Raw genomic sequence first — 26,816 nt, forward strand, 5'->3', positions numbered from 1 at the left:
ATATATATTTCAATGAAAGGTTGTTGGGAAGTGGCCTTTATTTACAGGATCTATGGTCTTTTACATAGGTTTGACTGTATATTTCAATTAATTTAGAGCATACAAATTTGACCAGGTCATAAATAATGAAAATTAATCCTTTTAAAATTGCTTGATTTTAAGATAACGCATGTAACATGACTGAGACACCTTCCGATTCTGAGCAAAGATTTGCATATATTAAGTATATAATACTCACGATAAGAATGTCTAAATATGTTGTCTCGTCAGAATAATCAATTGTTTGGAGCTTTTAGTGTTATGACGTCTATAGATAATTTTGTTTGTTTCTTATTTAATGTAAAGATAGATCATGTTCAAATTCGATAATTGAAAACAGCTGGTAATTAATATACAGTCTCTTTTGAAATGTAAAATAAACATTTTTTGAATACACACAGAGAAAACATGCGACGTTTTAAACTCTACACACTACAGGTAATCACAGGATGATAACATATTGTACTTAAAAAAAAACTGGCAGTTTGAATAACAATAAAACAAATTAATTTGACAAGTTATATGAAATGCAGCTTTCCAAACATATAGTTTATACATTTTACTAAAACCTGTAGTTTAAATCATTTACTTTTTCGACATATTATATTAAGGAAGAATTAACTAGATTTCAAATAAACGACCTTCAAAATTAATTTGATTGCACGAAGATAAAGATATAGTGATAACATCGTGACACCATATTGGCCCATCACGGAAATACTTTAAAATATTTAAAACTTTCGTTTATGATTCATACCGAAGTACTACAATACAGATAACTATTCATTATACACAAACAAAACATGAATTCATGTCAATGTATTTATTTAGTAAAATGTCTGTTCAAAAGTTTTTACAATCAGAACATGTACAAACAAACATTTATATGCCTAACATATGTCAATGTTGATTTTTGTGGTTGTTGTTGTTGTTTTTTTATTTTGGTGTTGTTGTTTTTTTTAATTCATTAAAAAATATGTCTAATTTCGGCATTTCCACGTTTTGTTATTTCATTTTTTCCATTTTTATATATTAAGAATAATCGTTCTTTTCATATAAAAATGGTACAATGTAAGTAACTTCCGGTAACAAAGGTTGTCTCCCCTGACAGTGTGACTGACGGGGAATGAAATAAATACGCAGCATTTTTATGTAATTACATGATGTAAAAATGAAGTATTTTGGCACACAAACTTAACACTCATATTATGGTTAAAACTTTAGATTGCCCCAATGGTACGTTTGGTGAGAATTGCACGCTTGAATGCAGCGGTAACTGTAACGATGGAGACGCGTGTAGAAAAACAGACGGACACTGCGAGAGAGGCTGTAGCCCTGGTTTTACAGGCGACAAATGTGACACAAGTAAAAGGAGATGTTTTCTTACATTTTTATGCAAGCCTGTTTGTATATTTATGTAAATAACCGAAAGGAATTGTTGCAATATAGATCCGAAATTATTGTCATAAATATTGATTATTAAATATGCACATTTTCTTGAAACAACATCTGTTTGTAAAACATGTTCATCCATAATAAATATTGAAACAAAACAATTTAGAAAGATAGGTTGTCTTTAAAAAAATTTAATGACAAAAAAATACTGCTAATTCATACAATTCCAGCATTTTTATTAGTACTCCGTTTAACTCAAACAAATGGATGCATATACATTTTCTTATTTATTTATTTATTTATTTATTTATTTATTTATGTATTTTATTTTATTTTATTTTATTTTATTTTATTTTATTTTATTTTATTTATCTATTTATTTAATTTATCTATTTATTTTATTTATCTATTTATTTTATTTATTTATTTATTTATTTATTTATTTATTTATTTATTTATTTGTATAGAGTGTCCAAGAGGATCCTATGGATTCAACTGCTCATCCACGTGTAGCGTTAATTGTGCAAGCGTTTTCTCAGACTGTGATCATATTAATGGATCTTGTCTTGATGGATGCTTGCCAGGCTGGGAAGGATCGCGATGTGAAAAGGGTAAACATGTGTATCCGGAAAATGTTGCAATTATCGCGACTAAATCGAAATTAATTTGTTTGTTTTTGGTGTATTTTAGATATTGTTTTGTTTTTTGTTTGCTTGCTTGTTTGTTTGTGTGTTTTGATAGTTCAAGTGTTTTAAGTAACATCGGTTCTATTATTAGCATAAAGCGGTTTCTAGCTTAACTCGTATGTGCTCCTCAATGCATTACATCAGGCAGGGACTGGCACCTGAGTAGAACCACTAACATCCGTAAGTTAGCTTGTCATGATAGCTTCCAAAAACCGTGACGGGTCTCGAACGAACAGTTTGAGGGACAAGTTCACCAGTCATACTAAATGGACATTAAATAAAATTTAAAAAAGAGAGAAAATGAACATATATGCTTAGTAGTATTTATCTAAGGGAGGAAATTCAGTTTCTATTGTTAATAAGAGATATGCGCATTTGAGTTTCCATAACATTATAGAAAAAAGTTTTATTTAAGTAACTTTTACAGGTGCAAATTAACTGGTAATACAATTAGTGTTGTGCTAATTCTGACTTTATAGTAGTGAAATAAGTTTCCTCTTACCTAAATTTGCTTTGTGCTATTTTAAGAATGTGATGCTGGATTTTGGGGTAAGAATTGTGTGGAAGTGTGCGGGCACTGTTTATCTGGAACATGTAATGCTAGAAATGGAGAGTGCAGTGGTGGCTGTGAAGCCGGGTACAAGACAACGCCTAAATGTGATCAAGGTAGGAGATCATTTTGTAGCATATACTTTGGTATTAAACACTCTTGGGTGAGTGACATTTGTTTACGGTAACACTGGGTCAGCGCTAATGGTACATGCTAGTTTTTCGACCGACGGGCGCCTGAAATCAGTTTAACTTCCTGCAAAATGTACAAGGAAGAACTGAATATAAGAAGAATTTCCATTGGTCATTTTAAAATTACAAACTGAAATCTTTGAATTCCATTGTCCATTTTGAAATAAAATGTAATGTTTATGCCATTCTAAAATATAATTTAAAGGTAAGTTCTAAAATGAAATGTAAAGGATAGTTCTTTATCACACACCCGTGCCGATCTCGCGACTCCGTAAATATGGTATTGCACGACCGTGCATATATTTTGACGTGAAGCCATTAGCGTTATACAAACATAGTGTAAAGACGCGCTAATTGTTAGCGTTATACTATAGGTGCGTCAATAAAAAATGACTCTTATTTCACTTTAAACGGTCTTTATTTTGGGTTTGTGATAAATAGAATATTAAATTCGTGTAAGTTCATTACTGAATTTATTGCACTCGTTGAATAAAATAATATTATGATCGCCAGAGGCTCGCATAATATAATTTTATTCAACTCGTGCAATAAATTCAGTATTGAACTTACACTCATTCAATATCCTCTATTTATCACTTAAACCAGGGCACAGGAGTGTAATAAAGTCATTTTATAAAAACGATATTACACTATAGGTGTAATAACACTTTGACGTGACGTCAATTGCGCTATATAGAAACATTGTGTTATTTAAAGTGCGCTAATGTTAGCGTTACACTATGGGCGCGTCTTTTGAAAAATTACTCATTTTAACAGTTTACTGTTCTTATTTTATATAATTATGTGATAAATAGAATATTATATTCGTGTAGATTCAATACTAAATTTATTGAACTCGTTGGATAAAACAATATTATGCTCGCCAGAGGCTCGCATAATATGATTTTATTCAACTCGTTCAATAAATTTAGTATTAAACTACACTCATTCAATATCCTCTATTTATTACATGTTTTCCGGTGGATTATAGAAATATTTGTCAGTGAAATATAAAACTGATATTTTCACTGTTTGAAACAGTGAAATTATCAAATTATCAATTTGATAAGTTCACTGTTTTGAATTTAATCCCCTTACGTTGTTTCAGTGAAATAGCAGCGTGCACAGTACTGGTTACCAACTTAATAATCAATTTCCTACGCAGTGATCTCCCCTTATCAGTACAGAGATCTCTGCCATCACAAACATTTTTTATCAATATTTTGATATTTTTTAGCTTTTGAATTTATTTCTCATTATCTGGCATAATTTTGATTTTTTTTTTTGGATAAATTATCACGAACGCAGGAACGAAAAGTTAAAAATAAAACAGAAAGAGGAAAATGACTTTAGTTTTTCTAAGTAACGGTAGATATATATATTTGAATTTCGACGTTACGTCATGTGACTTTCATCATCATGTGACGTCTGTGAAGGCAGTTATCACAATTTTGCCAAGGGAGGTAATCACTGTGAGAAGTTTGCTTAATAATTTGACGTCGTAAATAACGTTACGTTGTATTATTATTTGGCGCGTTTATCATTTAGTATTGGGTTAAAATGGCTTTTTACACATGTCTTTGCATTTACATGTAACAAAAAGAAAATTTGTTTAGTTTAGTGTAAGATCGAAATCTGTTGCATCTCGTGAACATTAAAAAGTTTTTTCTCGTGACAGAATGTGACATACATAGATATGGTGATAAATGCAACAGCTTTTGTAGTCCGAAATGTAAGAATGTTTGTGACAGGGTTAACGGTACATGCAGTAACTGCACTACCGGTTGGAAAGGAAGCAAGTGTTTGCAAGGTGAGATGATGGATATTTCTTTTCGGAAATATTGGGATTTTATTATTATTATTATTATTATTATTATAATTATTATTATTATTATTATTATTATTATTATTATTGTTATTGTTATTGATATTTTTATTATTATTATTATTATTATTATTATTATTATTATTATTATTATTATTATTATTATTATTATTATTATTATAATAATAATAATAATAATAATAATTATAATAATAATAATATAATTATTATTATTATTATTATTATTAGTAGTAGTAGTAGTAGTAGTAGTAGTAGTAGTAGTAGTGGTAGTAGTAGTAGTAGTAGTAGTAGTAGTAGTAGTAGTAGTAGTAGTAGTAGTAGTAGTAGTAGTAGTAGTAGTAGTAGTAGTAGTAGTAGTAGTAGTAGTAGTAGTAGTAGTAGTAGTAGTAGTAGTAGTAGTAGTAGTAGTAGTAGTAGTAGTAGTAGTAGTAGTAGTATTGTCATCATCATCATCATCATTATCATTTTTATTATTATTATTTTTAATATTATCCGGAATTGATTTTTCAGTATGCTTTTTATTATTATGTCCGCTAGTGTTTTGAAAGTAACTATTTTCGGGCTTAAATTTGAGATGTGGTTTTTGATGTGGTTTTTTTATCTCAGAGCTGGCTCTATCTATGACAGCGGAACGCTGGTGATTCTACATTTATGTACTCCGGTGTCCGTTCGTGCTTTGAAATAAAGCACGGAAGGGCACCTGAGGTCTTTCACAAGTAAAAGCGGAACCATATGACCTAAAATGTGTCAGTGTGACGTAAAACTTTGACGCAGTACTTTTAATTGCAACAAATAAGAGAAAGTTCAAAGTTCAAAACTAGCTACATTGTACATATTTAGTTTAAACGTACGATTTCAGACCTTGGAACTTACTCCTCGGAGCTTCTTCTTTGTATCCATTTTTCGTAGTTTCTGTAGAATTTATACTAGCCTAAAAGATGCTATTAAGCCTGTTCATGATATGTCATCTTTTTATCTTAAATATTCATTATGTAATAATTTTTTTAAAAATTAAAAACTCATGAAAAAACACACACCTTCAACTTTTAAGCCAGTTGTTTTCTGCAGAATGTGATAGCGGCGAATGGGGCGAAAATTGTGAGAATCAATGCGGGCATTGTTTAAATGGATCATGTGATACATCTGATGGCACGTGCGATGGAGGATGTTCACCAGGGTATAAAACAACAGACAGGTGCATAGAAAGTATGTGTTCATTTTTATTATAAATTCCTCCCTTGATTTTAAATGTGATGTTTTGCTCTTCGCACAGACAAGGTGTGATGATGGAGCTAATTGCTTCAGCTTTGTGAAGCAAATGTCAACATACTTTTAACAATGAAATGACTTATCTTATTAAATGTACAAAAGTACCAATTGTTCAAAATGTACTGGTTTGTTTTCATACGTAAGAAACAATGTACATGTATTACGTAATGTTCGAAAACATACACTTTTATTAAATTGTTATGTAACTTCTTTGTATACTATGACGTTATACCTGACGTCATATGACGTGTCAATATCCCTACCGTTAATAAACTTAAATTTATTAAATGAGTTTTTTTTCATGTGTACCTTATTATTAACAGAATGTCCAGCAGGGTGGTATGGAGCAGATTGTTTAAATGTTTGCAGTAACAATTGTAAAATAATTGGGGCATGCAATCATATCAATGGTCACTGTGATAATTGTAAACCCGGAAAACAAGGTGTCACTTGTGACAAAGGTAAATTAATCAATTTATATCAAATATCAAGATTATGTTGACATGGCCATTTATGACTAATCATAATAATTTGAATAGATTTATTTCAAAATAAAACTGCCAGAAGAAGAAATAGTAATAATTAAGGATTAATTGTATCGAACCATACATGTGCATTATGGGCTCAATTTTTGCAGCTTGGCTCTTCTTAAGGGGTGGTGTTGTGCAAAAGTTATATAATATTTAAAAGAAAAAAGCACCATACTACGTAATGATTTTTGTTTGATGTTTTTCGTTGCTGATTTCATTCTCTGACTTTCAATTGTTTTTTCTATAGCCTATGCAAACGTTCTTACAAATGCTATAGCTCGTTATGAATTAAAATCATAGATTAATTGTCATTTAACAGATTGTGACAACAGAACATATGGCGAAAATTGTTTACAGCCTTGTGGCGCATGCGTGAACAACGAGTCTTGTGACCCAATATCCGGTCATTGCAAACGAGGCTGCAGTATTGGATACAAGTACTCGCTTCTTTGTCAACATGGTACGTTTAGAAGGAATAAATATAGAAAGTTAGATTCGTAATTAAATAAAAGCTTCTTTTATTGATTGTTTTTTGATATGTTTACAAAGAGTCAATCCCAGTTTGATGATCCAACGATATCATGTCGTTTAAATGTTTCAACATCTTTAATAAATGATTAAGTCTACTTGTCAATTACAATAAATTTAGATTTTAAAGGGACTAAGGTTTAAAAGCCTAAAAACATAACATTTGAATTTGTTTACATAAATGAGCTTTGGCACTTTAACAGAAATTTATGCAAAAATTGTTAAGAAATATACTTTGAAATAAATTTAAAATCGTATTTTTATGCTTTTTTTAGCCCGATTTGAGTTTAAACGCTTTTCATTTTGAGACATTTTTTTACAATTTGAATAATTATTCTGGAAAATCTCAGTGCGCGAATGACCTGAAATTTTGCACAAAGATTAGTGGTCTAAACATACATCAAATGATACATTAATCTGGAAAAATATTTTCAGTCCCATCATGTCAAAAAACCTCAGCGGAGTCCCTTTAAGAGCAGTCTTCGAGGTTTTCTTACATTTAGAATTACACCCAGAGCAGACTTAAACAAAGCTTTTAAAATTTTAATTTCATTATAAGGTGGTTTATAAGGATACAATCAAATTATGGTCTAACAATAATAATTATGTCATATCTATAAAATTCAATGTTAACTTTCAGAATGTGAGGACGGTTATCATGGTTATAACTGCTCTGGCGTCTGTGGTAATTGTAAGCCGGGAACCACATGTGACAAAATCACTGGAGTGTGCAATGAAGGATGTTCGGAAAAGTACATGGGTAGCATATGTGTTGAAGGTGAGCGATTTAACACTGTCGAATGTACATTTGACAGTATGCAATTCCGTATATTGCGTTTAAGTTGAAGAACGTATGCCAAAATCTTTAAATCTTTAAGTTGTTCTGCAGTAACTGTTTTGTTATGTTCTGTAGAGATTAATTTATATGATCGTGACCTTACTAATGTGCCATATTCTAGTTTCATAGCAAATATTTAATTTATTGACAATAAACTCTTTTTAAGAAAATCGCCTGACTTAGTCTTCGAATAAATCCAATAATTTTGATATTTTAGCATATCGGTAATAATCTCTTTTCGGAGATATTCACAATTGCGTGAAATTTAAGAATCTAGTGGGCTGCACGCACGTTATTTGAAGCATATGTTACATTAAATGAAATACTAAATTCATTCAATTTCTAGTTCTGTTTTTAGTGCTTATTAAACTATCAGGATGAATTTTTCTATAAGCATATCGCTTTGATTGAACGACCTTTCAGTGTTCGATACACATTTTAGACGATGAACACGATTTCACAAAATATAGCAAAAAAAAAAAGAAAACATGTTTGTTTGTTTTCAGCAATGATACAAAAAAGTAAGGCTACAGATAGCTTCCCCGTGGCTGGTGTTGTCGGCGGCTTATTTGCTGCTGTTGTTGTCATAGCAATACTGGTGCTTGTTTGTTTGATGTGGAGACGAAAGAAACGGAAAATGCTCATGTAAAACACAATTTTAAACTTCATTTAATTTCATGGAATATCAATCTTTTTATTTTATTACATTATTACCAAAATCAGGGCTGACAAAATTTGTTATGAATTTTAACTTGAGTCAAATCGAAACGTAACTATTGACTGTTTGAAAAAAAAGCTAAGTAAATTGAGCCGCGTCACGACAAAACCAAAATAATGGGTTTGCGACCAGCATGGATCCAGACCAGCCTGCGCATCCGCGCAGTCTGATCAGGATCCATGCTGTTCGCTATCAGTTTCTCTACTTATTATAGGGTTTGTAAGCGAACAGCATGGATCCTGATCAGACTGCGCAGATGCGCAGGCTGGTCTGGATCCATGCTGGTCGCAAACCAATTATGTTGGTTTTGTCATGACGCGGCTCAAATATTATAATCAAACATATTTGTACATTAATTTTCAAAGCAGTATTATACTTCCTGAAATATGACGTAAAACTACAAAATAAAAGATAACTATACATTTATTATTTACTTATAAACGAAATATTGAGATGTATTGATGAAATAAACGTGTATTTTTATTTTCCTTATTTACATTGTAAAATAATCATTTTTCGCTGCAGTGAAACATATTTTACTGGTGTCTTTAGAATTATAAGGTCAAGAAAGAGAAAAAGTATGTCATAAACAGAAAACAAAAGTTTTTTTCTCTTTAAATACAAGATTTATTTTCATCTTGTGAAATGAAAATTATCATATTTCACTCGTACCTCACGTCACTTTTGAAATATTTATTTTCATATAAATTATGAATTATTTGTAGAAAAAAACTTTAATATCCTCTATAAATTTGACAGTGGGCTACACTTCATATTTTCTACAATAAATATATTTTATGATATTGGACGATCAACGAGGCGAATTGTGTTATAATATATTAAATGACTACATCAACTGTTTTACTAAAAAGCAAAGGAGAAACACATTTTAACTTGTTACTATAAATAACAGGGACATCCCAAATAGTGATGTTACATTAGATTCATCCCCACTCGATAACCTAAAGGGAGAGCGTGACGGAGATAAACAGAACAATATTTATGGAAATCAGGTCGATAAACAGGACAATGTTTATGAAAATTCGATAGATAAACAAAAGAACGTTTATGAAAACTCAGCTAATATACAAGCAGAGTTGGCTTTGTCAAAAGGTAAATACATGTACGTAACTCTTTTTAAACATATATTGATTGTTTTACACGAACCGTTTTCACATACGAAATGGTGGTCGGTCTGTTTCTATACCAGTGTTTATCTTTTTACAGCAATTTCTAATATTACAATGTATTATACATGTATTTACCCTTTTGTTTGCTGGGAAAATTGTCGTCTGCTATAATGTCTTCTGCTCAAATTTTGAATTTCTTCAAAAGAAAATCAACACTAGAAGGTGACTGTTACTCTTGGTTCTTGATAGGACTCTGAAGTGCATGACTTTTAGTCATATATTTAAAACAGTTAAATAAATATATTAACGGTTGTTTGCAATAAAAACATTGCCTACAGGACAAGAATATTAGGATTTATTATGCCTCACGTAAAAGTTTTACTATACAGCCTAATGTGACTTTAGATTGTGTTATTTCGGACTGAATTTCACCCGGTCCTAATTTTTTTGCAATATTTTCTATGGGCGAGTAATCTACAGAGAAATAAGAAAACGTAATGTTCTAGTTATTTCCTCTGATAAAAAAAAATCAAATGAGGAATGGCTCTTCGAGCGGTGTAAAAATTACAGTTCGGTATAATAAAAGAATAACCAATGTGAGGCACGTGGTATTTTTAAAATAAATGCTTACAACCATTTTTACTAGTTCATATAAACTGTGTAATCGCTTATATCATGCAAAGGCAAAATTCATTTTTCAACGTAAAGACGGTTTCACCACATTTTATCATTTATTAAAGCGTCTAGAAACTACAGTTCAAAAGGTACGGTCTCCATTCCGTTTGAAGAACAGCCGGATGACGTTTATTACAATGAGGGACCTGTTGGCACAAAATGGTCGGAGACTTCTATCTTGGTCGAAGAGCTTAAGAACTATGTAGATAAAATAACACGGAACGACAACAATCTCGAACAAGAATTTAAGGTATGTACATATATCAAAATTCGACTGATTGTGTATATTGAATAAATGCTTCAAAAAAGAATATTTTTTTACTGTAATTGGTTTTAGCATTATTTTAATTCTGAAATTATTCGTCTGAGAAGATTTGCTTTTATTTATTAGTCCATAGGGAGTATAGACTTTCATGAAGAAATAGACCTAAGATGGGAGAATGCGTTGATTACTGACGCATAGCGAAGCGGATAAAGCTGTATTTAGTTGGAGAGCTATATATCAAATTTTTCTGATATTGTTTTGTTTCAAACTTTCAAGCAATTTCTTTTGAAAGTGTTTTTTGTGTATTCTGTGATTCTGCATGACCTGTAGCGCAATCGTTAAAGATCTTTCATAGACGTCAACTCATAGGTTCGAATCCTGGTTCAAGTACCTTTTTTCTGTTCATATTAATTTTTAAATTGCTATTCTCTCAAAAATTTTCTTTTGCAAGTCTTTTTTTAGCATTCCGCAAACAAATCTCTTTAAAAATAAAGTGTTTTTCTTTTTCATTCTAAAAGTCAACACTACACGGGTTGATCACACAGATTTTCAGGATATGTGCATGTATCCTTTGTCTTGTATATTTGAGAGGAACCGAGTCCAGGTCAAACACATTGTCTTGTAGATTGCGCTGCATTTAACATTGATCCATAAACAGTAATGAAATGTATGAAGCAAACTAAAAGCATCAACTACAAAAACTATGACGATACAAAATATATTGGATTACTTGCGTGGCTTTTTATTCATTTTGGTTGACAATTTTCAGAAACTACCCGTCGGTTTACAGCACCCTACTACAGTGGCAACAAATCCCGGAAATGCTGGCAAAAACAGATATAAGGCTATGTATGCGTGTATGTATCAAATATTGTGTTTTTTTGAACAGTGTTAGTTTATACGTATGTTTTGTGGATATTTTTTGGGGGTGGGAGTGGGGTTTCTTTTGCGTACATGTTTATACGTTAGGGGCCAAAATATCCTTACCGAGCAGCTACTTTAATCAAAGTTACGATATTGCACTCGCTCAAATGGCTTACTTTGATTCATATATAGATTATATCTTTACAGCAGCCGTGTAAATATAATTTAAATATCACAATTATTCAATCAAAAACGACGTTTCGCTCTTGCAGTAATGTAACAAACTTTTAAAAATACACAATTGATTACGCTAAATTAAATACGAGTCATTTCATAAAAAAGAAACAAGATGACATTACTGATCTATGTCATACAGGCGTTAACTCACGAAAATTTACGAACTTTACCGAATATTTACGAACTTACTTGACTTTTCAATTATATAGCTGTATCCAGTAATTCTTATTAAGGAAATTCCAATATTATTTGTCACTTTACGAATATTCGTCGGTTCGCACTAGATTAACGTTCACGTTTGTTTGGTAAGTTTACGTCATTTTCTACGTTATTTATCAACTGATAAAGCTTATTAAAGCGAAACATGTTTTGATAGATGTGTTGGTTTTTTACCTATTTATTATCCTATTCCATTGGTTCGAATGAAAGTTCACAATTTCAGTGAAGTTTATCATAATTTGTTATTTCAGACGATCATTGTAGAGTTGTACTAAAATCGTTACCAGATAATCCATACAGTAATTATATTAATGCAGCCTTCATCAGGGTAAAATATCAAGTTTTCTACTCAGTGATTTGCTCAAATTTATCAGTGAAATGTAATGTTATATCCCACTGTTTCAGTCCAGTGAAGTTTTATATTTTGATGTGAATAGGTGATAACATAAGACTTATTCGTATTTGATATTCAAAATTTAAAAGTCTTCTTTAATGCCAATCATCTATGGAAACACATAATATTTATTTTAGTACGGGGCAGTTGCCAGTTTATGTAGAACTAGATTTTTATCCACTTGACATGATTAAATCATTTTACACATTTTGCATGTATACTTTACAAGACCCCCATCACGCATGAACTAATATTTTGTATCAAAATTAGTTGATTCTAAAAATTTATGTTTTATCCCTCAGGGTCACTTTAAGGAAAATGCGTACATAGCTGCCCAAGGTAAGTGATACGTTGCGATTATTTTTATGCTCTTGCAAGTAACTACACGTATAATTGTTAATACAAATATTAATTTATTTACTACTGCAACCAATGTCCAATGATGTACAAATAATTCATATCCGGGTAATAAGTTCTATTAAACGATGACTGAAACATTTTGAAAATGAAAAAAAAATGATGTTCCGCTTACTTCGGCAAATGCCGTATGGGTCTCACAAATATTGAGTCACATGACTATGATAAAAACAATCTTGTCAGTTGAGCGCTTTCCTAATGTACGAAAGGTGCCAAAATCTGCCGAATTGTCAGGAATTTTTCAACTGTTGGTGAAAGGTAGAACGTAAGCTTTGAAGTAGATATCTTTTAACTCTGCCTTTTTTTAAGAAACACTTTTTTGCAATGTTCTTGCAGTAATATGAAATGGTTGATATTATTTTATTTGCTGTTTTTCAATTTAAGGACCAATTGACTTTACGCTTGACGATTTTTGGAGAATGATTTGGGAAAAGGATATTCAAACTGTTGTTATGGCCACAAACTTAGTCGAACTAACTAAGGTATATTCATTACAAATTTATTTTGTATCTTTGTATCTTCCATTTGCAATAAAATGAAATAAATGTATATGTGTGCTTGTGTGTCGCGCGCGTGTGTGTGCGTGCGTGTGTGTGTTATACGTTAATAGATAGTCACAACCGAGAAAGCGAACGGTCTTGAAGACTGTAAGTAAGATATCATTTCGATGATATCGAAACTGATATAAAAATGTCTCAATTTCGAAGGATACAATTACTTATTTTAAGTAATTTGAAGATGTAAAGCAAATTGCACGGTACCTCGGTTTTGAAGTATCATCTGATAGACTGTTTATAACTGTAATTAAAGAAGGAGAATGGAATTTGCGACCATTGTATATGGGGGTACACTTCAGTTGAATACTATACATGCTTTTTGTTTGTATTTTCATATTTCGTTTTTTCCATAGATGAAATGCATAAAATACTGGCCAGATCTTGATGAAAGGTTGATGTATGGTTCGGTTATAGTGCAAACAGTATCTGAGGATATATTTGCTGAATTTACCATACGGACTTTAAAAGTTTCACATGAGGTGGGGAAATTTCTTTGTATCATTTGTTTTACTAAAATATGTTAATAATAAAGTATTTATATATAATGGCATTAATAACTGCTTTCAGGTTGTTACTTTTCCATCAGATAATAGTATTATAACGCTAAAAGGTTAATTTACTTGCTTGTCTGGAAACAATTGAAAATGTTACGTAACAAAGTTTCACTATACTGCATTACTGTCTTTATGAAAAGTATGACACAAACATATCTAGTGCCTAGAAGCGTAGCATGGTCATGTTCGTGAACGCGTTTATATTCAAATGACATAAATATGAGTATAAAAGCATTTCGGATACCATGCATAGGGATACTGAAGATGTAACGGTAAATCAGGGTCAGAATAAATTTGATACTTTCACTACACGGCGTTGTATCTTGTCTGTTACACTAATGGATAGTATAAATAATGTAGTGTATGTTGTTATACATATCGTGCACTGCCAATGTAAAATACGGCTTGTTAGCATGTAGTTTTAATTATCATGCCATTTATTGGAAATTTAAGTATTTTAATTTTAAGGCAAATTAGGAACATCAAAAAAAACCGGTGTCAAGTTTCTAAATATTTGCATGATCAAAGAGACCTAATGCTTAAATATGTTGTCACAATCCTTGTTATGACATGACATGACCAAAATTAAATTTCTAGCAGAACTGTTTGTTACATTTCTGCTATCATTCTCTGGTATTGAGAACTTATTGAACATTGCTTTTACTTACTTGTCAGGATAATCCAGGGATTGTTAGAACTGTGACACAGTTTCATTACACGGCATGGCCAGATAAAGATGTTCCTCGCAGCACGACTAGTTTATTACATTTCTGGTATCGTGTACGGAAACACGATGAGGAAAAGGAACATTCTTGGCTGGTCCATTGCAGGTTAGTTGTTTATTGGGAAAATATAAATAAAAGAATATAAGAAATATTTCGAAAGACTAAATGGCATAATTAATATTAGCCTGTATGTACGTAACGGCCGGGGTATCTGAAATTATAAATAAATCGAGTTAAACGCATGTCTTCTTTTCATTAATAATCATTAAGTTTATATAAGGAATTGTTTAAATGCATGACTGTACATCTGGATGAAATACACGTGACTGTCCTGATAAAGTGATATCCAAATGCACGTGATTGCATGAATGCACACATCTTTTAGAATGCGCCTTAAGTCACAATCTGTCTGCACTGTTCGCTATAAAGACTTAAAGAGTGGTAAGGGTAAGCTTGCGGTTACAGTCTAAATGAGATATACTTCGTTACTTATATCCGTATTTCAATGCTTGTATCATAGTTTCGGGACCTTTCTGTTGAAAAAGTGTCAGAGTTAAATCGTATACATATACATTCACAGTGCGGTAACTGGAGTACAGGTATCAGTTATCCGCACTCCAGATAATGCCCGTTGATTGGCTCATTTTTGTTGGGGTTTACATATTGTGACGGCAGAGAAAGGGAAAGCGGCAGAAATATCATATTCAGATGCTCGATCATTGGTTATTTTTTCCCGGGGTTTAAAATTGTGACAACAGGGAACGTGTTTTTATGTTTGACTATGATACAAAAGAGAAAGAACACCAAAACACTTGACAAGCTGATTTATACTCGGGGGATAGCCTCGTGTTTCGGTGCTCTTTCTATTACTTATAATATTTGAGAAACGTGACACATCCTCATTATCTTTGTTAACTTTTTCATACCTTATTGTAATTTTCTAGTTTACTAAATAAAGAATAAAGAAAATCCCTTTTAGACAGGGTTTTGAAAACGATATAGTACCTACATCAGCTAGTTTACATAATACTTCATATGAAACTGTAAAACTGTCTATGTTTTCTTTACAAACCGTGTAGTGCCGGAGTTGGAAGAACAGGGACTTTCACCGCTCTTGACATCTTATATGACCAAGGCATGGACCAGGGTTATGTGGACATTTTTGGGTGTGTCAGAGATCTCCGAGATCAAAGGATCTGTATGGTGCAAACAAAGGTAGATAACATAGTAAATGTTTGACCTATAGAGGCAGATGAATTCTCTCTTAATGTCTTCTTATGGCATAGTTTGAATTTTACTTGTAACCAGTTTTAAAGGAAATTAGTTAAAGAATATGTAACTAGTCCTTTCTAACTTTTATCTTCTTCACATTTATTTCACCATTTTTTAAAGTCGACTTTTTATACATCAACGACTGGCGAGTTTGTATCAGAAAAAAAAGTGGGTAATTATAAGTAAGGTACATTGCGCCGCTTGTGTACACTGTCCTCTCTTCAATTCAATTTCCTAAAATGAAATGCAAATTTAATTTCCATATAAATAGGACATTTCTATTTTTGTAAATAAAGCGCAAGACTCGGAATACTAAGTATAAAATAAAACGAAATGTGTAAATTATTCCGAACGAAATTGCTTTCCTGATTTTTTTTACTAAATATTTACGTGTTTCGGAATAATTTTCACTTGGCCGGCCATTCTTTTGTTCTTTAAGCCCCTGAAACGTTTTTATTTTTATTTCTCAAAAGTTTTATTTTTTTATTATGGTGTCCTGTTAAAGTTTTCAAATAATTTCTCATTGTCAAATTATCTTAAACGCATTTGCTTCTGTTGATTTTTGGCAATTAGTACTTTTAAATGATTTAATGTTTTGCATGTAAGTCCAATTATACAACTTTGTTTTCGTTTTGCTACTTTTATGACCCATAAAATTACATAATAGCGTTACTTACTTCTGGTGTTAAGCATTTAACGATGATTTACACTCTCTATAAAACTCATGTTTGACCGTTTTAAAGAAGAAAAACATTATTTGTTTTCCAAGGCATAATTTGCCTTTAATCATTAGTTGTCTAATTGTCGTACAAATGTTTCGTAAAAGGTCACTGTGTGGCGCCGTTATATGTCGCAACGACGCTAATAGTCCAGTCATTCTAGCCTGAAAATGGCCAAAGGTAGAAAAAATTGCAAAAGAATTTATTTCATGTTTTTTAGTATTTTTATATTATGTAGAATAACGTGATCACGGTTTAACTTATTTTGCTTTTTCGAAAAACACTCAATTATTTGAAATAAAACATGCCTTAAACGTTTGCTAGAATTAGACTGAATTGACAGAGCTTGTTTAGTTGTTCTACGTTTTGTCGTTAATATTGTTCGTTTCATTGTTTTAGATCCATTGAAGTCAAAAACATGTTGTAGAAACTTGTGGTATGATCAACTTGGCCACTTTGTTATATTTAGCTCATATTTGTCATATTTCGGGGGTCAAATATTACCCCACCCACTTTTTCAACAATGGCGACACATTCTCAAGTTTTTCTTTTAATATAACCATTGAAACTTATCATTATGTTGATGTATCTTAGGGATATTCTTTGAAAGTCATAATAAACAACAAAGAAAATAACTTTAAACCATTTAACTACATTCATGACAAAAGGGTAGATAATTTACTCCACCTTTTTCAAAAAGAAATAATGCAATTATTAAAATGCAAAATGACATAAATTATCCAAATCCTATTGTATACAAAACTATATCCTTAAGATTTGTTCTAAATTAATTTATTTTAATTAGTTCATTTTGTTTTTAAACCTTCATTTGATTTTATATCAAATGAAATTCATATGCATGTATGTTCATATGTTTTCATATATACACAAAAGCACCTGAATTGTGACATCTTAAAAAGTTTTCGCCCATTTTCATTGATGGATTTTGACACTTTCCCCACTGGAATGAGGCTTAAAATAACATTGATGGATTTTGACACTTTCCCCATTGAAATGAGGCTTAAAATAACACTGTGTCTTAATTAGGCATTGTTACGTATGATGCACAAGGTATTAATTCTTTTGCAATTTTTTCTAGGTTAAAAATTGAATGGCTGGACTATAAATGTCACACTTGTAACTAAATATCGTACCATTGTCGCTAAATGTCACAACCGCCGCTAAATGTCTGTTAATATTTTGCCATTAAATGTCGCACCATTTTCCTATACCGTAAAATGTCAAAATACTATCGTTTTGTAAAAGTTTTCTTCGATGCACCTTTCACATGCATAACTTTTATATCTTGAAAAAATATAAACTACAGTAACATAGACATTGAGGCAGATCGAAAACTGTATAACATTGAATGAGCTTAGATCAATAGCAATTGTGTACATATGACTTTTGTTAACAAAACTGCACCTTTACCTTGCTGGAACCTAAAAGATTTTACCATATAGAGTTACATGTACATGTATGGCAGGCTGCACCGGCTCTGTACTTATAGCTGACTAAATTTTGAAATGGCTACATTGATTTTACTAGACTGATAGATGGAAGCTTGTAAAGTGAATAACAAATTCAGCAGGTTAGATAAGACTTGCAAATGTGTACAGTATTACCAGTGTCAGAATTGTCGACTGGTTAAGTTTAATCTATTTTTTTCTTGCTGCCCATCACATTACCTTTTCCATTACAAGTAGTATAAGTCGAATATAGAAATCAAATACGTACTTTGGCAAAAATGCCCCTAGGCTAACCGTTATTACTTGAAAACAAAGTGTGAAAAATGTCTCCAATATTTAATGCATATAAAACGTTTTTGAAACGTTCACGTTTTGCAAAATTAAAACAATTCCGTCATATACATAAAATGAAAAGTAGAAAACACTTAAAACTCAAAATTGTCCAAAAAATCAAATATGATCTTTTTAAAATTTCAAAGCGGACTTAAAAGGAAGTAAACTGATACCCGATTGGTTTGCATAACTTTTGTTGTATATAAACCGATTTTAAAACGTATAAAAATTAGCCTCCTTATCAATAACAATAAGGCAAAGGCATAATTTTAAAGTCTACCCTTTTTCAAAAGGGTGGACAACTATTTGTCCCTTTCTTGTAATAGAAGGGGAATCCTGTGATGCGTGTATGTGGTCGCACGGTCACTTTCCTTACATGTCCTCGATGCATGTATGTGGTCGCATGGTCGAAAATCTCTAACGTTTTAATGGTACTCTACCGTCTGGTGCAAACTCTTAATGTTCTAAAATCTAATTCTGACTTTGCATTTCGTTTTTGTTCTTGGTATAAAAAAGCCAAAAGAAAGTTCAAAACTAGGGTTTTATATGTAGTCTTTACAAGTTCCTCCCAATTCAGATTTTATTTCTCAACTCCTAATAATGTTTTTAATTCTCCTAATTAAGCTTAAAAGACTTATAAAATTAAAATTACAAAATTGTCATTAGGTTTATTTCCCCTGATAATAAGTATTCTTATTTAGTTGTAACTAGAGGTAACAAATTATAGTAAGGTTTTTTCATATTTCCTATTTAGGAGTCAAAGTCCTAATTAGGTTTTTATACATTTGTAGCCTTTAGTTAAAAGTGAGAAAATACTTACTAGTCTTTTGAAACTCTTAAACAGAAGTAACGTCTAAAACTCCTTATTACGATTTCAGCAGTTTGTTTTTGTACGAATATTAAGATTTTTGCATCAGACTGTTCCCTACCAAAACACCATTGACAACGTTGTCATTATATTAGAGATTTTCGACCATGCGACCACATACATGCTTCGAAAACATGTAAGGAAAGTGTCCGTGCGACCACATACACGTATCACAAGATTCCCAAGAATGGGACAAAGAGTTGTCGGCCTTTGTTGTTAAAGGGCATACTTTAAAATATGCCATTTTATTATTGTAATCGAGAAGGAGGCTAATTTTCAGAAATATGTCTTGAATTGGTTTATATACAACAATAGTAACGTAAACCAAGTGGTGTATCAGGTAACGCCCCTTTTATGTCCGTTATGAAATTGCAAAATGATCATATATAATTTCTTGTTTATAGTGTTTTCGACTTTCGTTGATGTATATAATAGAATTATTCTAATTTTGCAAAGCATGAAAGTTTAAAACGCGTTTTACATGTATTTAATATTGGAGATATATTTCTCTTGGTTACTAAATGAAAAACGTACACAAATGTGTTTTATCACCGAGGAGCTCTTTGGCATAAATTGTGATCGTCAATTTGTCAATCGTCAACTGACTGCGATGATTTCAATTTCAAACAATTACTTTGTATATAACGACAAATCATTTCCTATCTAATAGATTACTTACTAGTCCCTAGATCACCTACATAACGTTAATATTGTCATAATACGAGTTGATGAACATGAATTTAGATATTGCGATATTTAATGGTAAGGGAAAAAGGTGCGACATTTACCGGTAGTGATCCAACATTTAACAGCTAAATATCTTGAGACATCTTGCGGCGTCATTTACCGGCAATAGTGCGACATTTAGCGGCAAGTGCGATACGATGTGCGATATTGAGCTTCGTTGCGTTGCGACACATTTCGGCACCACACACTGTTTTTTCAATACCACGTTACTATATTACTAAATTTAAATGTAATGTTTATCAATATTGCTTCAATTTTTAGGAGCAGTATATGTATTTACATAAATGCCTTGTGGAAGCTCTAGTACTTCCGTCAAAACCCGTGCACATTGATGACTTTCCAAGCGTCTACCGTGAGCTTCTTGACATAGATCCAAACACAGGAAAAACTAAGCTCCTTTTACAATATGAGGTAATCGTTTAATAAACCTTGCAGATTTATATGTTGAATTATCTTTTAAAATTGAGTATTTCTACCTTTCTAAGAAAAACAATAACCTCTCAAGTATTTCATGTATGATAATTGGTAGTCACTGGTAGCGTTTAACTAAGTCATTTTTATAAATTATGATAAAATTTGAAAACTACTGTTGTTGGTTTTGAAGCAAATAGAGGTATAAAACTTCTCCAAAATATTTCAACTGAGTTCTTGAAATGTAAGCATTTTGATTGTTACTTAAATGTGTTTTTCTCCAGTTTTTATGGGTTATTTACGTATTTGATTTTAAATATATGAAAATGTTTATTTCAGTCATTGCTAGGTGAAACAGACAGCGGAAGCGGAAGTAGATCTGATGAATTTGAGGACAAGTACTCCTCGGCTAAAGTTGCAGTAAATAGGAATAAAAATAGATACAGCAATATACTGGCGTGTAAATAAATCATTTCATCGTTCATAGATATCGTATTAGAACAAAAAGTAGTAAATTACTGTCTGATAAGTTTAATTTTTAAATCCAGAATCGCTAATGAATTTAATTGAATAAATTGACCAGATTCTTGACATGACTATTTTTTTATAAGATATTATTTTATTAATGATAACGTTAATCGTGAACCATCAGTAAAGCAACGGCACCATATCGCTATCTAGATCACATTTCTTTCTACATCAAAAGACCGCAAGACGACATAAAATATCCCACAAAACTCCAAAGCAATCGACCCGCCAATTTTAATATTAATCTTGTAAAGTTGAAAGATGTGATAAGCGTCTACATGCCCCAGAATGGTTTAAATTTGACAACTTGGCGATTGAAATAAACCAATCGGAATATTTGTTTCACGATTTTTTGTATATAATATTTAATGATGTACGTTTCAGCCAATGACTGTCGTCCATTTTTGTGCACCAAAGTGCAGGGCTGTTCAGATTATATCAATGCCGTGTGGATACCAGTAAGTCACTTATATTTATCATTGATTTACATGTCATCATCATAGTTTTATATCTATTTCTAGCGTCTTGTCCAGCTTTGTACTGTGTCCAAAATGAACTCAACAAAGTATATACGTATATGTGATACATGTTTTAAAATATATGAAATCAATGTATTATTTCCACAGGCCATGATCAAGACAAATACGTAACGTTTGGAGATATTTCAAAATCTTAAAACACTTTGAATTCTGTATAAATGCATTAACATCCAATATTTAGATATTGCTTTTGACATGTGTAAAAATTAAATATACGTTACAATAATATGCATGTAAATTACATTGAACTGATATTTATTTAGCTGCCTTCTACTTCAGAGTTATCGTGATCCTTACGGGTATATTTTAACACAGACACCGCTTGAGAATACGGCCGTAGATTGTTGCCGCCTTATTCTTGAACAAGAGGTCTATGCCATTATAGCGTTTGAGGAAACATTAGATGACACGGTGAGTATATTCAAAATACACCCAAACAAGACAAAATACCACTTAAATAAAGATGCTCTTATAAAATAGGAAAACATCTATAATGATATCATATTTCAGAAATGAAATAATTAAATTAAACTATGTAATAAATCATTTTAATCTATTCATTATTACATTTACAATGTATCAGTGTCTGGGATCGGAATATTGATCATTATGTTCACCTTCAGTCTGTCCGTATGTTGTACATAAAAAATTTAAACCTGAAATGAAAACAAAATCAGCATATACGAATTTTGAATTAAGATATTTTCTTTCGGATCATTTGTTTTATATGTTTTGTTTCACACTAGATCGGTCAGTATTTACCAAACAGTGGATCTTTAGATGTGGGACCATTTACTATAACATTGATATCAGAGGAAGACAATGATGGCCATTATATGTCAAATACTTACAAGATGAAATATGATTCAAAGGTATGTACATATATGTAATATTGTAAAATCAAAGGACTTTCCAAAAACCAACAAAAGGAATATCTACATCTACATCTACATCATACTGCTTAACAATCAATTCTGATTATGACTAGCAGGCGCGTTGTCAGGGAACTGTTAATAAAAGAATTTATTTATATGCAAATTAAAAAGTTAAAAGAATAAAAGTTCTACAAGACTATTAATTTAAAAACATAGTGTGCAGTTTAGAATTTATAGAATGGGTCAAGCCTCTCAGTAAAGATGTTTAAACTGGGGCTAGACTGAACAGTTAGGGGAAGGCTATTCCAAAGACGTATGCTCCTAGGAAAGAAAGAATTTTGATGATATTGTGTCCTCGAGTAGGGTATCAGGTAGTTCAGATTTCTTGTTTGAGTAAGGTGTTGGTGGTCAACAAAAACACTATTGTTTTGGATTTTATACAAGTAGGTTACAGCATTGATGTTTCGACGCTGTTCAAGGGTTTGCCAATTAAGATCATTTTTGAGACACTACTTGTATAGTCATAATCATTAAAAATGTATCTAGCAGCTGATCTTTTTACTTGCTCTATCTTATAAATTAAGTTTTTCTGCCAAGGATGCCAAACTATGGAGCAATATTCAACCTGAGGTCTAACATAGGTCTTATATGCAGTTTCTTTTATCTTTTTATTTGGAGTTTTAACATTTCTTCAATGAATCTGAGGGAGTTATTTGCTTTAGATGTGATGTTGTTTATATGTTTGGTCCATGAAAGGTCTTGACTAATAGTGACTCCTAAGTATTTTGCTTCTTGAGTTGAGTTTAGTTGGATGTTATGGAGGGTATAAGGAAATATTACAGGGTTTCTTTTTCTTGTTATCCTGAGAACTTCACATTTGTCAGGGTTGAATTCCATGGACCAGTCTTTTTCCCATTTTTCTAAAGCATGAAGGTCATCTTGGAGGGTTTGGGCATCTTGTTTAGATCTAATGGTTAGGTAGACAACAGTATCATCTGCAAAGAGTCTAACCTTACCTTTGACACTATCTGGGAGGTCATTTATGTAAGAAAGGAAAAGACAGGGACCTAATATCGAGCCTTGGGGGACACCTGAGAGAACTGGTAGAATTCCTGATTTTTGACCTTCAACAACAACTTGCTGGGAGCGTGACTTAAGGAAGGAATGGACCCAATTTGTAACCTCATAACTTATACCCAATCTTTCTAGTATATCCTAGTATAACTTGAAGACTATATTATTATACACTATTCTGTTCCATTATAGTTCTCCAATTCTCCGGTTTTTTTTATAAAACATTTATACGAGTTAACTTGGATGATATTTTTAGAATTTCTTACCCCAGGATGTTAAGTTACTTCTTTCATTTATAAAAGTTAACGTTTTTTTCTGACGTGGGTCATCTATGCCAAATGTCCATATTAATTTTACAAATTAGAAATATTTGATGATATTCAATTAGATCAGATTTCATTTGATATTCTCTGGCAGATAAAGGCTAATTTGATACTTGTAAGACAAAAAAGGTGCAAAAAATGACAACTTTTAAGTTGTTTCTATATAACAGTGTATGTCCATCGATTAAAACTACTAATTATAGCGACATATTTACTTGCAATTGATTATTTTTCTAGGAACACGTGTTTCTGATGTTGCTATACAAACAATGGCCGCCTTCACGTGCTGTTCCAGACGATCCGTACAAAATGATAGCATTTTTACAAGATATTGAATGTGTTCAGAGACAAGCTGGAAACAAACCCATTCTTTTGCAGTGTTTGTAAGTAATGGTTGTACCACTTTTTCAAGCAATGATACCTCCAGTTTCTACTTAATAAGCAGAATGCATTGTTACCGATCTGGGCCTTAAAATGACTCCACTGAGGTTTTTTGACATGATGGGACTAAAAATATTTTTCCCAGATAAATGTACCATTTGTTTCATGTAGTGAAATGATCAATGTTAAATATACTTAAAACATTCGTTAAACTGTTTTCTATTTAGGAATGGAGCGGAGCGCAGTGGTTTGCTGGTCGTTTTGCTTAACATTATGGAACGTATTGCATGCACTGGCGAAGTATCGATTCCACAGGTGTTACGTCAACTACAAATTAGACGTCAACAAATCATTCCCAATTTTGTAAGATTATTTTCTTTCATGCCTTATAAAGAAGCATAGATTAGATTCTGTATTAAAAATTTTATATACTCACTACATACTTAAGTAAGTGAAATAGTCAGGTAAAAACTAGTTTTCCTTCGAAATATTTCTATGCATCTAAATGCTCATCACTAACAAAAATATATTTATTTATCGAAAATAATTGAACAGTTATTATTTTTGTTACAATCAAAACTATATAATTATATGAAGGTGTCTGCTTTGGTCTGGAAATCATTCACTTATATATAATTGTTTTAAAATAACTAAACCATTTCTTTGATTTCCATTTTTATTTTCAGGAACAATTTAAGTTTTGCTACAGTGTGTTGAAGACTTATGCAGAAAGCAATGCAACTTATGCTAATATGTAAATCATACCGGAAGTGATGTAATTGACAATGCGATGTCTATATTGATAAAAATATGAAAAGACCAATAACTTTGTGCTGCATTTTGACTAAATGATGTTCCTTTTAGAAAATTCTGCATATTTAAAATTATGTATATTTTTGTGTGAAAGTTGTATCTCCAGTCACAGAATTTTAGCCGAAACTTTGTACATGTGTTAGATACGAAAATATTATTTACCAATACCCATTCAAGGTAATGCATTTGATTGAAATATGCCTCATTTCAGAGTAAATGCTTGATTTGAACTATCAAGCATTGATAATAGTGCAGGCATGTTGTCGCTCTAACAGCTCATTTCATGAGTTGTATTCTTGAATTATGTTAAATTAAAAATGAAATATACTGTATAATGTTAAAATAAATAAATTTCAAAAATACTTCATTAGCTTTGTTTGTAGTTACAATATGCTGTACATGTATTTCCTTAGTTGTTTTGATCTTACCTGAACATAAACAGTAAACACGTAATGCATTTAAAATTGAAATATGTGACATGTTTATCAGGAACGCTTTGAAAACAGCAGACGTGGGTCTGGAAACATGGTGCAAGTTCCAGTTTGAAACACCAAACGTGTTTACTGTACATGTTCAGGTGTTCCCATACTGTAACATTATAAGTGTTCGGCTATGAAACATGTCACATGTTTCAGTTTGAGACACCAGGAAGAGTTTAAAACAGGAACATTTGTGCATCTATTCGTGAACATGTGACGTGTTCCATTCTATCGTGTTTCCAAAGTGTAACAGGAAAAGTGTTTTGAAATGTGTTTAAAACTTAAACGCCCGTTTTTGCAGTGTATGCTGTGATTTCCTTAACATTTTCCCTTTTTCCATTATACTTTTTCTACGTTTTCGACAGTTTCTTGACTTACTATTAACACAATGTTTTATTGATCGAATTTCTTAACGTTCCGACGGCATCATTTTAACACGCGTTTTTCTTCTACAAGTGACACATGAATTGTGATTGCAACGATAAATGTGGTTTGAATGAAGTCATTTTGTCTGACAACGTCAAATATGGCATATGACATTTCGGCGTATTTTGAAATGTTATTGTGCCATATTGTAAAATATACGTTTCATAAGGCGCCTTTTGTCAGCACAAATTTATGCCCTGCTACGGGTGTGCGTGGACATGATTTTTTAAAACTTTTCCCTTCTATTAGCGTGTTTCGACGGCTTTTTGCCCCCCCCCCTTTTTTGAGGCCTCAAACAGTGCAAAAATGCCCTATTTAGGCTAAAACACTGTTTTGCGTTTGAGCAATGATTGCTTTTAAAAAGTGATCATTTTTTCGGCACCGTCCCCCATCCAAATGTTAAATCACGGGGTTGCCTTCTGGTTGGGGGTTTGAAGAAACCAATAAATCGCCAAGAAAATTTTGGACATGTGACAGGCTAAAATGGCCTCAGGTCGATCTTGGGGTAACTTGTAACCGACGCTGAAAAGCCTTTTACTCTATCTCAATTCATTGAAAAGTTGCAGCACTTTGAAATCATTTTTGATGGAAAAAAGCGATGCAAAATAGTGATTTTTGGCAATTTTGAGACGTCCCCCCGTTGCAATGGTAACAGGAAATTTACAATTGAGCTACTGTTACAGAGGCTATGGTCTAGTCAACATTTGTGCCAAGTTTCATCAGTATTGAAGCATTTTTCATAGTTTCATAGCAGTTTGAACTTGTAACAGGAGGCTTTTCAATGAAAACGGCCATTTTTCGTACAATGCTCATGGGGTAAAATGTTAATTAAGAAAATAAAAATGTCAAAAAAAAACCAACAATTTTTTTCACCAAAATTAGATGTAAGGGCACGTGTTAGCATGGTAAACTAGTTTTTGGGTAATTCCAAG

At 31.9% G+C, this 26,816-nt stretch overlaps 1 protein-coding gene across 1 annotated transcript in view; it reads left to right on the forward strand.

Annotated features, from left to right (window-relative positions):
• The window catches only part of LOC132735609 (uncharacterized), a 34,534-nt gene extending 9,190 nt beyond the window's left edge, over nucleotides 1–25,344 (forward strand). The window contains exons 9-32 of the mRNA XM_060722584.1: nucleotides 1,264–1,404; nucleotides 1,902–2,045; nucleotides 2,649–2,786; nucleotides 4,540–4,671; nucleotides 5,776–5,913; nucleotides 7,675–7,812; nucleotides 8,379–8,517; nucleotides 9,504–9,703; nucleotides 10,461–10,645; nucleotides 11,430–11,517; nucleotides 12,232–12,308; nucleotides 12,677–12,713; nucleotides 13,176–13,273; nucleotides 13,702–13,827; nucleotides 14,578–14,732; nucleotides 15,707–15,842; nucleotides 20,297–20,446; nucleotides 20,786–20,906; nucleotides 21,359–21,432; nucleotides 21,793–21,924; nucleotides 22,260–22,385; nucleotides 24,023–24,168; nucleotides 24,394–24,529; nucleotides 24,853–25,344. Coding sequence (XP_060578567.1) covers nucleotides 1,264–1,404; nucleotides 1,902–2,045; nucleotides 2,649–2,786; nucleotides 4,540–4,671; nucleotides 5,776–5,913; nucleotides 7,675–7,812; nucleotides 8,379–8,517; nucleotides 9,504–9,703; nucleotides 10,461–10,645; nucleotides 11,430–11,517; nucleotides 12,232–12,308; nucleotides 12,677–12,713; nucleotides 13,176–13,273; nucleotides 13,702–13,827; nucleotides 14,578–14,732; nucleotides 15,707–15,842; nucleotides 20,297–20,446; nucleotides 20,786–20,906; nucleotides 21,359–21,432; nucleotides 21,793–21,924; nucleotides 22,260–22,385; nucleotides 24,023–24,168; nucleotides 24,394–24,529; nucleotides 24,853–24,924 — 3,029 coding nt within the window. The 3' untranslated portion in view covers nucleotides 24,925–25,344. The remainder of the gene's footprint in view (nucleotides 1–1,263; nucleotides 1,405–1,901; nucleotides 2,046–2,648; nucleotides 2,787–4,539; nucleotides 4,672–5,775; nucleotides 5,914–7,674; nucleotides 7,813–8,378; nucleotides 8,518–9,503; nucleotides 9,704–10,460; nucleotides 10,646–11,429; nucleotides 11,518–12,231; nucleotides 12,309–12,676; nucleotides 12,714–13,175; nucleotides 13,274–13,701; nucleotides 13,828–14,577; nucleotides 14,733–15,706; nucleotides 15,843–20,296; nucleotides 20,447–20,785; nucleotides 20,907–21,358; nucleotides 21,433–21,792; nucleotides 21,925–22,259; nucleotides 22,386–24,022; nucleotides 24,169–24,393; nucleotides 24,530–24,852) is intronic.
• Nucleotides 25,345–26,816: the final 1,472 nt, after the last annotated feature.

Source organism: Ruditapes philippinarum, unplaced genomic scaffold (assembly GCF_026571515.1).
Source record: "Ruditapes philippinarum isolate M1 unplaced genomic scaffold, ASM2657151v2 ctg2852_1_1_1_1, whole genome shotgun sequence".
Lineage (NCBI taxonomy): Eukaryota > Metazoa > Mollusca > Bivalvia > Venerida > Veneridae > Ruditapes > Ruditapes philippinarum.